Genomic DNA, 16,563 nt, shown 5'->3' with positions numbered 1-16,563 from the left:
AGAGGGGGAGTCGTTATAGAGGGGGAGTGGTTACAGACAGGACAGAGGTAGAGTCGTTATAGAGGGGGAGTGGTTACAGACAGGGCAGAGGGGGAGTGAATACAGAGGGGGAGTGGTTACAGATAGAGCACAGGAAGAGGAGAGTGGTTATAGGACAGAGGGGAAGTGGTTACAGATAGAGCACAGGACAGAGGGGGAGTGGTTAGAGGACAGGGGGAGTGGTTACAAATAGAGTGCCGGCAGAGGGGGAGTGGTTACAGATAGAGCACAGGATGGAGGAGTGGTTACAGATAGAGTGCAGGACAGAGGGGGAGTGGTTACAGATAGAGCACAGGACAGAGGGGGAGTGGTTAGAGGACAGGGGGAGTGGTTACAGATAGAGTGCAGGACAGAGGGGGAGTGGTTACAGATAGAGTGCAGGACAGAGGGGGATTGGTTACAGATAGAGCACAGGACAGAGGGGGAGTGGTTACAGATAGAGCACAGGACAGAGGGGGAGTGGTTAGAGGACAGGGGGAGTGGTTACAGATAGAGTGCAGGACAGAGGGGGAGTGGTTACAGATAGAGTGCAGGACAGAGGGGGATTGGTTACAGATAGAGTGCAGGACAGAGGGGGAGTGGTTACAGATAGAGTGCAGGACAGAGGGGGAGTGGTTACAGATAGAGTGCAGGACAGAGGGGGAGTGGTTACAGATAGAGTGCAGGACAGAGGGGGAGTGGTTACAGATAGAGTGCAGGACAGAGGGGGAGTGGTTACAGATAGAGTGCAGGACAGAGGGGGAGTGGTTACAGATAGAGTGCAGGACAGAGGGGGAGTGGTTACAGATAGGGCACAGGGTGGAGGAGTGGATGGGGTGTAGCAGGGATGATGAAGTGAGCCATCCAGTGTGAGGGAGAGTTTTAGTCAGGCGTGAGACAGAAAGAGGGATAAAAGGATAAAATGCAGAGGTGGTTAGTGAAAGCATCCAACTCCACTTTGTACAAAAATGTGATGATTCAACAACAGCCTCTGCTGGCTAGCTAAAGTGTGGGCTAACATCTGCTGGCTAGCTAAAGCGTGGGCTAACATCTGCTGGCTAGTTAAAGCGTGGGCTAACATCTGCTGGCTAGCTAAAGCGTGGGCTAACATCTGCTGGCTAGTTAAAGCGTGGGCTAACATCTGCTGGCTAGCTAAAGTGTGGGCTAACATCTGCTGGCTAGCTAAAGTGTGGGCTAGCATCTGCTGGCTAGCTAAAGCGTGGGCTAACATCTGCTGGCTAGCTAAAGCATGGATTAACACCTGCTGCCTAGCTAAAGCTTAGGCCTGCTGGCTAGCTAAAGCATGGGCTAACATCTGCTGGCTAGCTAAAGCGTGGGCTAACATCTGCTGGCTAGTTAAAGCGTGGGCGAACATCTGCTGGCTAGCTAAAGCGTGGGCTAACATCTGCTGGCTAATTAAAGCGTGGGCGAACATCTGCTGGCTAGCTAAACGTGGGCTAACATCTGCTGGCTAGCTAAAGCGTGGGCCTGCTGGCTAGCTAAAGCGTGGGCCTGCTGGCTAGCTAAAGCATGGGCTAACATCTGCTGGCTAGCTAAAGTGTGGGCTAACATCTACTGGCTAGCTAAAGTGTGGGCTACCATCTGCTGGCTAGCTAAAGCGTGGGCTAACATCTGCTGGCTAGCTAAAGCGTGGGCTAACATCTGCTGGCTAGCTAAAGTGTGGGCTACCATCTGCTGGCTAGCTAAAGCGTGGGCTAACATCTGCTGGCTAGCTAAAGCGTGGGCCTCCTGGCTAGCTAAAGCGTGGGCTAACATCTGCTGGCTAGCTAAAGCGTGGGCTAACATCTGCTGGCTAGCTAAAGTGTGGGCTACCATCTGCTGGCTAGCTAAAGCGTGGGCTAACATCTGCTGGCTAGCTAAAGCGTGGGCTAACATCTGCTGGCTAGCTAAAGTGTGGGCTACCATCTGCTGGCTAGCTAAAGCGTGGGCTAACATCTGCTGGCTAGCTAAAGCGTGGGCCTCCTGGCTAGCTAAAGCGTGGGCCTCCTGGCTAGCTAAAGCGTGGGTTAACATCTGCTGGCTAGCTAAAGCGTGGGCCTCCTGGCTAGCTAAAGCGTGGGCCTCCTGGCTAGCTAAAGCGTGGGCCTCCTGGCTAGCTAAAGCGTGGGTTAACATCTGCTGGCTAGCTAAAGCGTGGGCCTCCTGGCTAGCTAAAGTGTAGGCTAACATCTGCTGGCTAGCTAAAGCGTGGGCCTCCTGGCTAGCTAAAGCGTGGGCTAACATCTGCTGGCTAGCTAAAGCGTGGGCCTCCTGGCTAGCTAAAGCGTGGGTTAACATCTGCTGGCTAGCTAAAGCGTGGGCCTCCTGGCTAGCTAAAGCGTAGGCTAACATCTGCTGGCTAGCTAAAGCGTGGGCTAACATCTGCTGGCTAGCTAAAGCGTGGGCCTCCTGGCTAGCTAAAGCATGGGCTAACATCTGCTGGCTAGCTAAAGTGTGGGCCTCCTGGCTAGCTAAAGCATGGGCTAACATCTGCTGGCTAGCTAAAGCGTGGGCCTCCTGGCTAGCTAAAGCGTGGGCTAACATCTGCTGGCTAGCTAAAGCGTGGGCCTCCTGGCTAGCTAAAGCGTGGGCTAACATCTGCTGGCTAGCTAAAGCGTGGGCTAACATCTGATTTCCAGCTAAAGTGTGAAATTGGAACTTCTTCCAGTCCAGGCCAAAAATAGGACACCATTCAGATTAGCATATAAGCAGCAACATTGGTCCACATGTACAGTTTGATGCCATTGAGATGTTCACAGTGGAGCCATTGCAAAAATGGTACCGGTCCGTTCTAGCAACCATTTTCCTGAGTTTTCCTCCATGTCGGCTGAACTGTGTAACAATGAAATTAAGAGAATCAAGAAGATTCTAATTGTCCAATCAACGACAATCAAGCATATGGGGAACATGGCAATGTCAGTTCTCTTAAAATAGCAATTTCATTATATTTCTTAGTGATATTTCCCATTGTACAATGGCCTTCCAATCCATGTGCTGGTGTTGGAGGAGAGGAAAATGTCCACCACAGCTGACTGGTAGCATTTTCACTATGGCTCAAATCCAGAACATTGAATTCTGAAAGGCCACCAAACTGTATAATGCAGACCAATTTGATGCAATGGTTCATGTACATTTGTCCTGGACTAAAGTTAAATACAATATCATCAATCTGCCCACTCAATATACCGTCAATTACCAATGCCATGGTTACAATATGGGGGGAAAGCCTGTTAAATAGCCCAAGAAAACAATGTGAAGGTGCCAAATTTGTAGTTTTCTAGATGAGGTAGATTACTATCGGCCCCTTACTCCGAGTCACCGGGACCCTCCACCAATAGGGAGTCAGAGGTCTCGGTGGGCTGTTCCAGATCTCTGTCAATGTCCAATCACAACAGAGGACAGGAGACAGACAGACACATTCAAACCAGAAGCACATATCCACATGCACACACACACACACACACACACACACACACAGAGAGAGAGACACACACACGCACACACACACACGCACGCGCAGACACACACACACACACACACACACACACACACACACACACACACGTACACACACAGGGAAGTGGAGAAAGGGGAGGAGAGAAAAAGGCCAAAGAGAAAGACAGTCACATACACAGCAAGATCAAGAGAACAGACAAGAGACAAGTTTAGCAGACCTGCCAACCATGGAGCCACATCAACTTCACATTGGCTTCAGTTCAACTCATGTCTGCATGCTGCAAACACATGGAGGACATTTTGGATACATTGACTCTGGATTGTTCACTGACACCAACATTGTGACTGTGTAGCATTCACAGACTAGCAACTCAGTCAAAGTGACACCAATACAATTCAATCATTGAATAAATAGGGGGCACGGTGGTGGAGCAGCGGTAGCGCTCTAGCCTCGCCTCACAGCAAGAAGGTCCTGGGTTTGATTCTCCATATGGGACGCTGTTGGCACTGGGGGTATGTCTCCCTGTGCCTTCGGTGCCCAGGTGGGTTATCTCGTTGAAAGGGCCTTTCTGTGTGGAGTTTCCTCCATATAGCATCCACACCAACTAAGAAGATGTAGAGAGCTGCGAGGGCCTGAATGTCATGGCCAGGCCCGGCCCTACCACGGCCCGAGGGGTTAAGCAATTATTGGACCTGAGCCCATCCAAGGCCCAGAAATCAATATCATGATATGACGACACATCTCTGTCTCTCTCTCTATAGGTGTAACAGTTTCCATTTGACATACATTTCATCTATTAAATTGAGTCCTGGTGAAAAACAAAAAGTATCTACAGTGTATTGTCTTTTTTCTACCTCGATAGTTACATACTGTACATCTAGTGATGCACTTGGACACATCCTCAGCGATAGTTTGTATCAGGTTAAAAAATCAACAGGCCTCTCTTGGTGCATTTTAAAGTAACTAGTGCCAGTGTATTTTGATGTCAATGAGCATCCAGGTTGTCAGGTCTGTATTAGACAAACACGGAAAGCAACAAGAAGAAAGAGCCAACAGATAGACAGCCAGCACAGACACCTCCACCTAGTTACATTGTAGTTAAACAGCACAGACACAAGCAGCACAGACACATCCACCTGGTTACATTGTAGTTAAACAGCACAGACACACCACAAGCCACCGGAGCTAACGACATCGTTTAACAGAGGAGACAACAGTTTGTGACAAAGTGAGGGGGCCAATCTTTTCTATTCAGGTCCAAGAGCAGTTGAGCATTCTCTGCAGTCTTCAAGCCCCAGTCCAGTATGAGACAGCCCGGGTGTTTGAAGCAGCCAGGCATACTGGACCGTGGCTTCAGCTGCTCCTACATCTGCCCATCAACACATGACCTTTCACCTTAGGAAGCCATCGTCGTTCACGGCGGCGGAGGAAGCGGCGGGCCCCGCCTCGGAGAACACATCCACCAATAGGCTCCCAGCACTGGGTGCAGCAGAGCCCACTGGAGCAGCGGAGCGGAGCCCGAGAAGGTCTGCCGACGGGGAAGGAGTGGACTGGAAAACACAGAAGGACATTACAATATAGAGCCAGTAAAGAAGGGGTGGCCAATGTTTTCACTCAAGATCTACTTTAACTTGTCAACAGCACAAGATCTACCTGCCCTCCTGCAAATAATGTATATGCAGTCAGGCCAAGCAGCATTGTGCAGACTTACCGCATTGGAGGCAGACATGGCTCCTGTGTCTGCCCCCCGGTCACCGCCTCCGTTCAGCTCCCCGCCCTCCCTCTTGCCCTCCTCCAGCTCGGACACGGACACAGCACCGGGGCCCTTCTTCTTCTTCAGCTTGGCCAAGATGGACGATTCTCTCTCTGGGAAGGGAGGCATCTCCTCCAGAACGGTGGCCTGGGAGGCACGGGGAACAACCAGACCAACACATCACACTCCATGACACATAATACAGAGCTTAAGGACCTCCCGTCCTCCAGGGGGAGACACAAATAGGTTTGGGGATGATGTCAATGAGTTTTGGGATGAATGTTTGGAAGGGAAAAAAGGCAGGGACTGTAGGATAGGGTCCACTTAACAAGTGCAGTATTTCATTTTCATTTATTAGTTTATTATATATTGATATGCAAATTATCGTATGAAATCATCTGGCGACTTCTAGCAATTTTTGTATGTAGGTAGATAGGTAGGTAGATAGATAGGTAGGTATCCCCAAAACATCCCCCCCCCCCCCTCTCCTCCTACCAAACACCAGCGGGCGCGCACACGCTGAGTCACAGAGGCATCGCTGCTGCCCATTCATTTGTATTGGATCGCGTTCACGTCGCCATGTATCCCAAGCATATGTCGCTGTAGTGTGCACTGTGCACGGGGCGATGTCAGAGGAGAAATGTTTTGTTTTCCACTGCCTGGCACTCACGAGCAGCATCGCACAATTTACATCGTACTTTGTCGCCTTTCTGGATGAAATAGTCCCACAACGGGCTTTCTTAAAGTCGAGCTGAACTCATAAATTTCTTTTCTTTTCTTTTAGTTCAAATACCTGGGTATGCAGTGCACCTATTTAATAATGTATGCAAACAAAATCACAAAAGTCTAATTTCCTTAGTTTTTCACACTTTTTCACATCAAAAGTTAATTTTTCAAGATTTCATTGATAACAGTAATGTACAGTTTGCTGACGTCACCCAGTACTATGAAATTTCTACCCCATTTCAACCAATCATATCACGACATGCAGCTGTCAATCAAATCTTCATTTCAGGATAATTTTCTCTTCCAAATGAAGTAGAAAATGGTGCCTAGTGCCTGTCATCTGGCAGAATTCCTATCCCATAAACTAACTACTAACTTGGCCAATTGTTAGAAACATGAACACAAAACAAAAACTATAATCTCTAATAATGCAAAGAAATGTAACTGGCTCGTTAAAACGCGCATTCCAGGGATATCGTATTTACAGAAATAGCGTAAAAGGCGTGCGCTTGAGAGCGTTTGAGAGCGTGGTTGTCAGGGGTCTGCCCTCGGAGATTCCAGGCGGGCGGGCAGCACCCATTCATCGGATTGTCCGCTCCCTCCGCACGAAGCAGCTGGCTGCCTGGTACTCCGCGGATACCACTCGCGTAGCACGACAAGTTCAACACGCTGAATCCCACTCGATTTGGGGGTGGAACACGCCATGATTGACCAATGCCAAAGCTCACGAGTCAATTATTCTTATTTTATTCGGTGCATAAAATGGACTTGTGAGTGGTGGTTTTCTTTGTTTTCTGCTGTTTACGGCTGAACCGTGCACTCGACAGTGTGTTAAACTTGGAGCTGTGTGCGCTGCATCCTTCTACTGTTTTCTCTGTGCCGTCCACACTTTCAGCTCGACACTGGAGAGCCATTTGTGCTTCTTTGTTGCCGCTAACGGGCTAACGCTATATTGCACGTTGCTTGGCCGTTGTATTAGCGTCATGTTGCTTATCTGCGTCTCTGCTCATTTGCGTGCGGTGAAGCGGTAATCGGCTCTCCACTCTGCAGTGGGCCTGACGTGAGGTAATCAGCTCTCCACTCTGCAGTGGGCCTGACGTGAGGTAATCAGCTCTCCACTCTGCAGTGGGCCTGACATGAGGTAATCAGCTCTCCACTCTGCAGTGGGCCTGACGTGAGGTAATCAGCTTTCCACTCTGCAGTGGGCCTGACGTGAGGTAATCAGCTCTCCACTCTGCAGTGGGCCTGACATGAGGTAATCAGCTTTCCACTCTGCAGTGGGCCTGACATGAGGTAATCAGCTCTCCACTCTGCAGTGGGCCTGACGTGAGGTAATCAGCTTTCCACTCTGCAGTGGGCCTGACGTGAGGTAATCAGCTCTCCACTCTGCAGTGGGCCTGACGTGAGGTAATCAGCTTTCCACTCTGCAGTGGGCCTGACATGAGGTAATCAGCTTTCCACTCTGCAGTGGGCCTGACGTGAGGTAATCAGCTCTCCACTCTGCAGTGGGCCTGACGTGAGGTAATCAGCTTTCCACTCTGCAGTGGGCCTGACGTGAGGTAATCAGCTCTCCACTCTGCAGTGGGCCTGACATGAGGTAATCAGCTTTCCACTCTGCAGTGGGCCTGACGTGAGGTAATCAGCTCTCCACTCTGCAGTGGGCCTGACGTGAGGTAATCAGCTCTCCACTCTGCAGTGGGCCTGACATGAGGTAATCAGCTCTCCACTCTGCAGTGGGCCTGACGTGAGGTAATCAGCTTTCCACTCTGCAGTGGGCCTGACGTGAGTGCATAACTGTGGTAATGCGATAACCCTGACAGCCCTATCGCCGCATATCTTTTCTTTTTTCGGGTGAAATAGTTACACTTTACCTGCCTTGTTTAAGAGGATTGTGGTTGGACTATAAGTTCTTCTTAGATTTCAGTGAGGGAAAACACAATTTTTCATATTTTCTTCCAAAGGCATAGAAAAAGAAAAAGAAAAAAAGTTTAATCAAGTTAATTTATCAGATGATCGATTAAGGAACTTTTTTCAAATGCCCATTGCTGAGTGAGTGAACCTAACTCCCAGTTTGTTGTGACAGGGTTATGAGAACTCACCAGCACGTCGGTGCTGGCGATGGAGGAAAGCTTGAGATATTCGACGGCACGCTGCTGCAGTTCCACGTCAGAGTTTCGGATCTGGCTGTCGGAGCGCAGCACCTCCTGGATGGTGGCCTTGGTCTCTGGGAACAGGTTGATGAACTTGATGTAGGCCGACAGCAGCAGGGCCCGGGTCGGCACCGAACACAGGTGGAACTTAGAGTGCAGAAGGTTGAACTGGACCAGGGGGCTGCAGTACAGACACACATGTTTAGAGTGGAGAAGGTTGAACTGGACCAGGGGGCTGCAGTACAGACACACATGTTTAGAGTGGAGAAGGTTGAACTGGACCAGGGGGCTGCAGTACAGACACACATGTTTAGAGTGGAGAAGGTTGAACTGGACCAGGGGGCTGCAGCACAGACACACAGGGGGCTGCAGTACAGACACACAGGGGGCTGCAGTACAGACACACAGGGGGCTGCAGTACAGACACACAGGGGGCTGCAGTACAGACACACAGGGGGCTGCAGTACAGACACACAGGGGGCTGCAGTACAGACACACAGGGGGCTGCAGTACAGACACACAGGGGGCTGCAGTACAGACACACAGGGGGCTGCAGTACAGACACACAGGGGGCTGCAGTACAGACACACAGGGGGCTGCAGCACAGACACACAGGGGGCTGCAGTACAGACACACAGGGGGCTGCAGTACAGACACACAGGGGGCTGCAGTACAGACACACAGGGGGCTGCAGCACAGACACACAGGGGGCTGCAGTACAGACACACAGGGGGCTGCAGTACAGACACACAGGGGGCTGCAGTACAGACACACAGGGGGCTGCAGCACAGACACACAGGGGGCTGCAGTACAGACACACAGGGGGCTGCAGTACAGACACACAGGGGGCTGCAGCACAGACACACGTGAGTACTGCAGGGATGACCTCTTTTTGTAAGTTCCCTCGTCTGGAAGTCAATGAGATTTTTTGTATGTGGATTTTGGTTAAATGGCTGAAATAAGGTCTGTGGTTAATAAAACTTTATGAAACTGCAGGATAATCTTCACAAATGACGATTTCTGAAGTGTTTTCTGAAAATTGTGATTTTTAAGAATCACATTTATGCTTAAAAAATCATTGTCTTGAGCAGGTCTTAGGACTCATAGAGCTCAACAGTCACGTGACTTTCTGTGACTGGAAGAGTTTCCCATTCATTTTCTCCATAGACATTTTGAAAAATCAGAGTTTTAATGCTGGAACCAAGCCAACCTGTGACCTACTGAATCGTGAGGGACCATAAAACATTTCAATTGGAGCAAAAACAATCGGGGGAATCGAAACTTTTATTTTAGTCCCGCTTGTTATTTTTTGTTTTTGCTCCAACTTAAATGTTTTATGGTCCCTCACGATTCAGTAGGTCACAGGTTGGCTTGGTTCCAGCCTTAAAACTCGTTATATAAGGATTTTTCAAAATGTCTATGGAGAAAATGAATGGGGAACTCTCCTCCGGGGCAGTCACATGACTGTTCTATTTCACATTGTTTGGTGTTTACACTTGGTGACATGGCAGTGAATAAGCAACATACCTGGAGCGTGGGTCACCAGCGATGAGGTTACCAAACTCTCCCAAAATGTAGCCTCCAACCTTCACCATATTCTCATGGCAGGCAGGGGCCTGCAAGGCCTGGAGAACACATTTGTTCATTGTTTTTCTGTCACACAAAACTCCTGAGTAAATCAAACCTGTGACCCTCTCAGCTACAGAAGCCTCTCTTAAACCACTGCTATTGCCTAAAGCTAGATGCACGCATCTTCATGGAAGACATTTTCTAACTTCTCCATGACTTTTCAAGGATCCATAATAGAATTTCCATGTAATATGAGGCGCGACTCTGAATGAATACCAGAAATTATTATAAAACTGACTGGACAAATAGAACACACCTCTTTATATTGGATTTTAGTGATTTAGAGTCTGCATCACATTACATGGAAGCTATTGAAATAAAACAGGAAAATACAAGCAGCACTAAAATTCACACATATTAGAGCTACGTTACGTCAACGGCTGGAGAAAATAAATTTGCTGTTATGTTACATTACGTGGAAGGTTATCTGCGGAAGATTCCTGTAACAATTTTATTACACACAACAAAATTCCATGACTTTTCCAGGTTTTCCATGACAGTGTAGATTTGACAAGTCATGATTTCATGCGGTCGTACCTCAAAGACGGTCTTGGCGGCGTAGCCCTGCACATCGTCTCGGTTGATGACGATCTGGATGACGCGGTACCACACCTCCTCGCTGACGTAGTCTCCGGCGATTCGGATCAGGTTAAGGATGGTGTCCACGTACCAGGAGTAGTCCACTGCATACTTCTCTGCCAGGATGGCCACCTTCAGAACCTTCAGGGAGAAGGAAGAACTCATCAGTTTCCAGGCTGGGAATCTGTCATGTGGAAATGTGCCTTCCTCCACCCCAAGGAGTGAGACTGTATTCCCAACAACCCATAGCGCTAACACTTTACAATAAGAGTCACTAAATTAAAGATCCCATAGAGACACTGCATGAAATAGGCCACGCCCATCACGGGGGAAAAGCTCTGTTCATTTCCACACACCAGCGTCATTTTCCTTGAATTAAACATAGCTAAAAGCTGTTGTGTGATGGGCTGTGCAGACAACAAATGTAAAAAATCACCAGTTAAAGTTTTTTTGTACTCCTGAGCAAAACAAGGAAGCCATTGAGAATTGGCGAGAAGAAAAATGTGGATGTAGCTGTCAAGAAGTAAGTTGGAGTGTTCATCTTCCGTATATACGATCTTTTTGTGCAATACGCAACCATGCACGTTAGGGCTGTGGCGATTCACTTATCTCCCGATTCGATACTATCACGATACTTGGGTGCCGATTCGATATATATTGCGATTCTTAACACATTCACTGCCAGCCGTTTTTTTTTTACTGTAGGTAGGTTCTGCCAGAGTTTTTTTTTTGAGGATTCTGGCTTATCTTTCAAGACCCGAGGATTCTTTTCTGCTAAGATTTTGTGAACACACAATATCTCAAAAGAACTAATAGAATGTGTGCTTTCTCTGTCTAAAAGAGTTAGTTTGTAGAGTTAGTAGTTATGTAAGCATTAGCAGTTGAATACAGCATGGTTTCAGCGTCTGAAAAATTATTCAGAGATAAACGGCTTTTTGTGAAATTCGATCGAACAGTCACTTTAACCATTCATTTTTGGCATCAGTAAGACGTCAGACATCTAAACAATAGTTTTGAACAGTAATTTCCTCCATAACAGCAGGAAACCCCCCTCTGCTTCCAACTCCTCCCTCCGTGGGCGTTCTCCTCCGCCCTCCTTGGCTCTGCAGCGGGTCTGTGACAAACGAGTTGCTGCTGCCTGGCTGCTGCCTGGCAGTCTGGATGGGGCTCGCTGGATGGGTTTCGCTCGTTTCTTGGCGGTCCGGTTGAGAGCTCTGATGAAGCTCTTGCGATTCTGGGCTTATTTATGGTGCGTGTTTCAAAGTGTGCATCCAGTCTATTCTTGGAACCCCCCACCGTTGCCACCGCTGTGCGTCAGCGCGAAAGTGAAAGCGTTTTCGCCATCCATTTTACAGTATGAGAACGGCTTCCTCGCGCTTTTCCCTCCAGTTTTGGCTCGCCTCTTTCTACTGTGGAGACATGTCGCCACTCAGTGGGTCGGTAAAATAGATTATACACATTCAATACCTCCAATTCTGGTATAGGAGACGTAAAAGGGTTAGATCAACGTCCCACCATCAAAAAAAAAAAAATCGATTTTTTTTTACGTAAAAACACGTCATTGGCAGTGAACCGTTGGATTTTGTTTGACGTAAAAACACGTCATTGGCAGTGAACGTGTTAAGTATTGCGATTCTACGATTATTGCGATTCGATATTACGATTTATTGCGATTTTTGTTTCTTTTTTCTTTTCTTGTTTCAGTTTGTTTGCTTTTTTACACTAGATTAGAACATGGGAAAAGTTTAATCATACACTAGAGACTGTATATTATATCATGAGTAGGGCTGGGCGATATAGTTAAAAACAGGGGCGGACTGGGATCATAATTCAGGCCGGGCATTAGATACCAAGCAGGCCAGGCCGATATGGGCCGACGCGCGTGAAATTTGGGCCGTTTGAAGCCCAATTTGGGCCGTTTGAAGCCAGATTTGGGCCGTTTGAAGTCCAATTTTACAATGAGATGCACCCACTTTAACTCTGAAGTGTAATTATTACTTCAGAATAGGGGTGTCACGATATTTCGTCGCACGATATATCGCGATATCGAAACGTCACGATATGCGTATCGTCAGAAAAAAATGATATCGTAAAAAAATTTAGCAGAATCAACACGCATGAGTGAGGGGGTAGACTACTACTGGCATGGCAAAACAGCTCAAGGGGTACATAAGATTACATAAGTTTAGGGACCATTGAGCATGAGTTATTTAAGAAATAGATTGTATACTTTATTTTTCTTTCACCATGCAACAAACATTTAGTTTGTGACAGTGTGACACATTCTATTGCAAGAGAAGCATTATCTTCCATGTTGTTTTCTAGTTATTATAATAACAATTTCCAAAAACAGCATTTGTTTTGTATTTTGTGTATTTCAAATGAAAGACTATTTTTCCAGTATTTTCCCAGGGCTCCCTTGAAAAGAGGTTTCGATTTCAACGGGACTCACATGGTTAAATACATGATAAATAAATAAATAAAAATAATTTACTTTTGTTAAAAAAAATATTATTAAAATATCGTATCGTATCGTTATCGTGAACCCAATATCGTGTATCGTATCGTATCGTATCGTGAAATTAGTGTATCGTGACACCCCTACTTCAGACTAATTAATAAAGTAATGAAACCACTAGTAAACCAGTAGGCGGCGCCTGGCCTGCTGTTCAGTGAGTGGCCTGAGTGCGGGCACCCCAAAAAATTTTTTTTTTTTTTTTTGCGATTATCGATTCTGGAATAAAAGATCGATTCAAAAAATCGTGACATTAAAAATCGCGATACTTAGGTGAACCGATTTTTTTCCCCACCCCTAATGCACGTGACATAGGAGAACGCCAGGATTGGAGGGGGGGTTTCCGCTTTCCCCCGTCTTGGGGATGGTTTCTGAATGATGACGCGTTACGCAGTGTCTCTATATCGTGTAAAAACAAGATTTCCTGGTTTATTTCATTATAAAGGACTTTGGCGTGCTATATAAACATCATGGAAGTCTTAAAACACAAGGTCCCCAGATAAAGCCACACGAGCCCTGTAAGGAAAAAGTGCCTCCAAACGAGCCGTTTTGACTTCCGTAAATTTGTGACATCACAAAGTAACACTCATTTAATTTGCCTGCTTACAGCGCCGCCCCGTCAACTGACTGTTGTCTGTAGCATCACTGTGTAGAATGGAAACATTTAGAGAGAAACATCAAGTGCACCAAAGATGGATCTATCCCAACAGACCATCTTATCAGAGGTCCCGCACCCGCTCCCTCTAAACAGCGCATAGTTAAAGGATGGCTTTACCGATAATCAACCCACTTTATGATTAATAATCTGGATAATATAAGCACAAGCCTTAATGACTTGCAGCTGGCGGAGGTGGAGTTTCTGCAGGCAGCAGCGGGAGCATTTTTCTCCATGAGGAAAACAGAGAGAGAAGGTAAACACTGCCCATGTGCTTATTTTACAGAGATGATTAATGATACAAAGTGGGTTGATTATGGGTAAAGCCATCCTTTAATGAGGGGAGAGACAGAGTCCCACAGAGGCTGATTTGAGGCTTTCAACAGAATTTATAACATTTACATTTATATCATTTCAGCAGCATAAGTGCCCTCTATGGGTTCAACCCTGCTTTTTTTGTGCCCTCAAATGAATGGCCGATTTGGTACATCGTTACGTCACGGTGGTAATAATCACATTTTCCCCATGTGATTATTACTGTAGTTCACGCGGCGAGAGCCCTTTAACACATTGAGTGCCAAGGACGTCTGTGGACGTCCTAAAAAAAAGCAACGAGAAGTGCCAAGGACGTCTGTGGACGTCCCAATATCATAATTCATATTATTCCATAATTCTGTTGTTTAAGGTCGTACCCAGCCAGTGAGCATGAATCCCTTCAAGGGATCACACGGCGCCACCTTAAAAATCTACACGGCAGCTGCGCCACCTTAAAACATTGGCGCTCAGATCCTTTCCTTTGTGCAGGAGAAAGCCGTGATCAAAGAGAAACCGATGCATGCTGCAGCCAGAGCCATATAGATTGCTCTGTCTGCAGCTGACAGTTGGCTGCGATCCGCGCCCACAACTGAGCTCCTCTGCCTCTGTCTATCTGTCTGCATATAGTTTCTCCACACGATTACCCGCCAGAAAGGCAGCACCCGACGCCGAACGGCCAAACCTTTTCCTGCAGTCCCGTTTGGCATTTCCTTGTCGCGCTGGGATCCGCCCGGGAGCCACCGTCTGCCGCCCGGCGCAAAAACGGAGGCTCCGAAAATAGACTGGGTGCGTGTGGGGAGGAGTTTGCAGCTCAGGGGGGGAGAGGGGGGTGGGGCACGCAGGCTGCACAGAACTACACCACGTCACTACATCAGAAAATATTAGCTAGAGTCAGTGAATGTGCTTGAAATTAGACTAGCGTTAGTGTTAGGCCTTGGCCACACTGATCCGTCAGAAAATGGACAGAACGGATAGACGGATAGATTTATGTCCGTTGCATGTACAAGTAACCTACTTGTACAGCAGGTGGCGGTAAGCACCTTGAAGGTGTCAGCGACCCGCCTATAAACCGAGAGAAGAAGAAAGCTGGCGTCAGCTACCGCCTATAAACCGAGAGAAGAAGAAAGCTGGCGTCAGCTAGCTGTTAGCTCTGTGCGCTACGTTACTTATGTGGCAATAAAATGCCACCGAATGACCAGATTAGATGGTGAAATCAGACGGTGACACTGACTATCACGTTGTACAACAGCGGGATGGTGTACACAGCATTAATTATAACGTCCTTCACTGCCTCGGCCACCATCTTTGAAAAGTTGAAACAAATCATGGAACGCCTCCTCTGGAGACCTCGACTCTGATTGGCTAAACGGACAGTGACTATCCGACCATCCGACCATCCGATACGTCCATCCAGAAAAAGTTCATCCCTCTTCAACTTTCTGTCCATCAAAACGTATGCAACTTTGCTGGATACGTACGCTTCTGAGTTCTCCACGGACAGTCGGACCGCTGTCATTGAAAATGAATGGAAGTGAACAGAGAAATGAACGCACACGGACAGACACCACGGATCAGTGTGGCCAAGGCCTTAGACTAAAATGTGATATTGTAAGTTCTGATATTGTAAGTCGATTTGAATAAAAGCGTCTGCCAAATGCCGTAATGTAATGTAATGTAATGTCTAATAATAAAAAGAAGCAGGAGAAAAATAATAATAATAATAATAATAATCATGAGTGCAAAAAGTATTCATAAAAGTGACTTTATCTTGAAAAGTAAAAAAAGACAGCAGAAAACCCTTGAAAGTGCTCTTCTTTCAGAGGCTGTCATTTCATAATGGAACTGTCTAGAAACAAAATTTCTTCTTTGAAAGAAGCAGGAGTGTCCAATGTTTCATTAGAGTCCAGCCCTGTCCATATAGCCCTAATAGAAAAAATTCTATAGCTGTTTTCAACTGAATGGAAGTGAATCTGGCACAGGCTCCAGACAATTTTACTGAAGCGCTGTGGCACTCAATGTGTTAAGAGCAATGCATCATGTGTAATCGCCTACTGTGGCTAATGTTAGCGGCTAACTAGTTATGTTACATGGCAGTAAAACGCCACTGAATGACCAAATTGATATAACTTTTAACCATTTCGAGTAACACTGTTTCCATACGGATCACCAGCGTTAGTTTGTTGTTTATAACGTGGCTGGCTATATTTCTAACGTTCTCTATCTCTGATACACTGAAAATACTGGGATTCGACAGTTCTGGGCACTGGCATTGGCGTTGGCCAATCCTGGCATGTTCCACCCCCAAATCGATTGTGTTCTGGCACAAAAGAGTGGGTTCCAGGACAAAACAGGCTCGAGCCAACAACGTTATTCAGACCTCAGGAAGAATAATCGCTGCTTGAGGCAGTGGTTAATGGGGATCTTAAATAAATAAATAAATAAAGTTATCTTTAGAGCAGCGCAGTAAATACAATATTTCTGGAATGCGAGTTTAACTAAACAGTTACATGTCCTCTGCATTCTACAACAAATAAAGACATTACAATTTGTTTTATTTTATACCTTACATACTTATTGGCCAAGTTATAATCGTTTATTCTGCCAGGGTACAGAAGGGAGTATAGGCAGCCATCTTGCCTGCAGAGTTTTCAAATCAAGTCGAATACCGTTCTGCCAGAAATCTGGGGGGTTTAGTCCTGCTTTAATTAATAGTTAAATAAGGTGTCTAGTAATCATTTACTAAATGGTGCTCATGTTAACAAGGTA

At 46.7% G+C, this 16,563-nt stretch overlaps 1 protein-coding gene across 1 annotated transcript in view; it reads right to left on the bottom strand.

Annotated features, from left to right (window-relative positions):
- The window catches only part of ap2a1 (adaptor related protein complex 2 subunit alpha 1), a 93,151-nt gene that overhangs the window by 20,329 nt on the left and 56,259 nt on the right, over positions 1–16,563 (bottom strand). The window contains exons 9-13 of the mRNA XM_083649269.1: positions 10,271–10,453; positions 9,632–9,729; positions 8,054–8,285; positions 5,187–5,375; positions 4,871–5,025 (exon numbers count right to left, since the gene is read on the bottom strand). Of these exons, the coding sequence (XP_083505395.1) occupies positions 4,871–5,025; positions 5,187–5,375; positions 8,054–8,285; positions 9,632–9,729; positions 10,271–10,453 (857 nt within the window). The remainder of the gene's footprint in view (positions 1–4,870; positions 5,026–5,186; positions 5,376–8,053; positions 8,286–9,631; positions 9,730–10,270; positions 10,454–16,563) is intronic.

Source organism: Poromitra crassiceps (assembly GCF_964638095.1).
Source record: "Poromitra crassiceps genome assembly, chromosome: 13".
Lineage (NCBI taxonomy): Eukaryota > Metazoa > Chordata > Actinopteri > Beryciformes > Melamphaidae > Poromitra > Poromitra crassiceps.
Note: the sequence above shows the minus strand (reverse complement) of the source record. Positions and strands in the feature narration are given on the sequence as shown.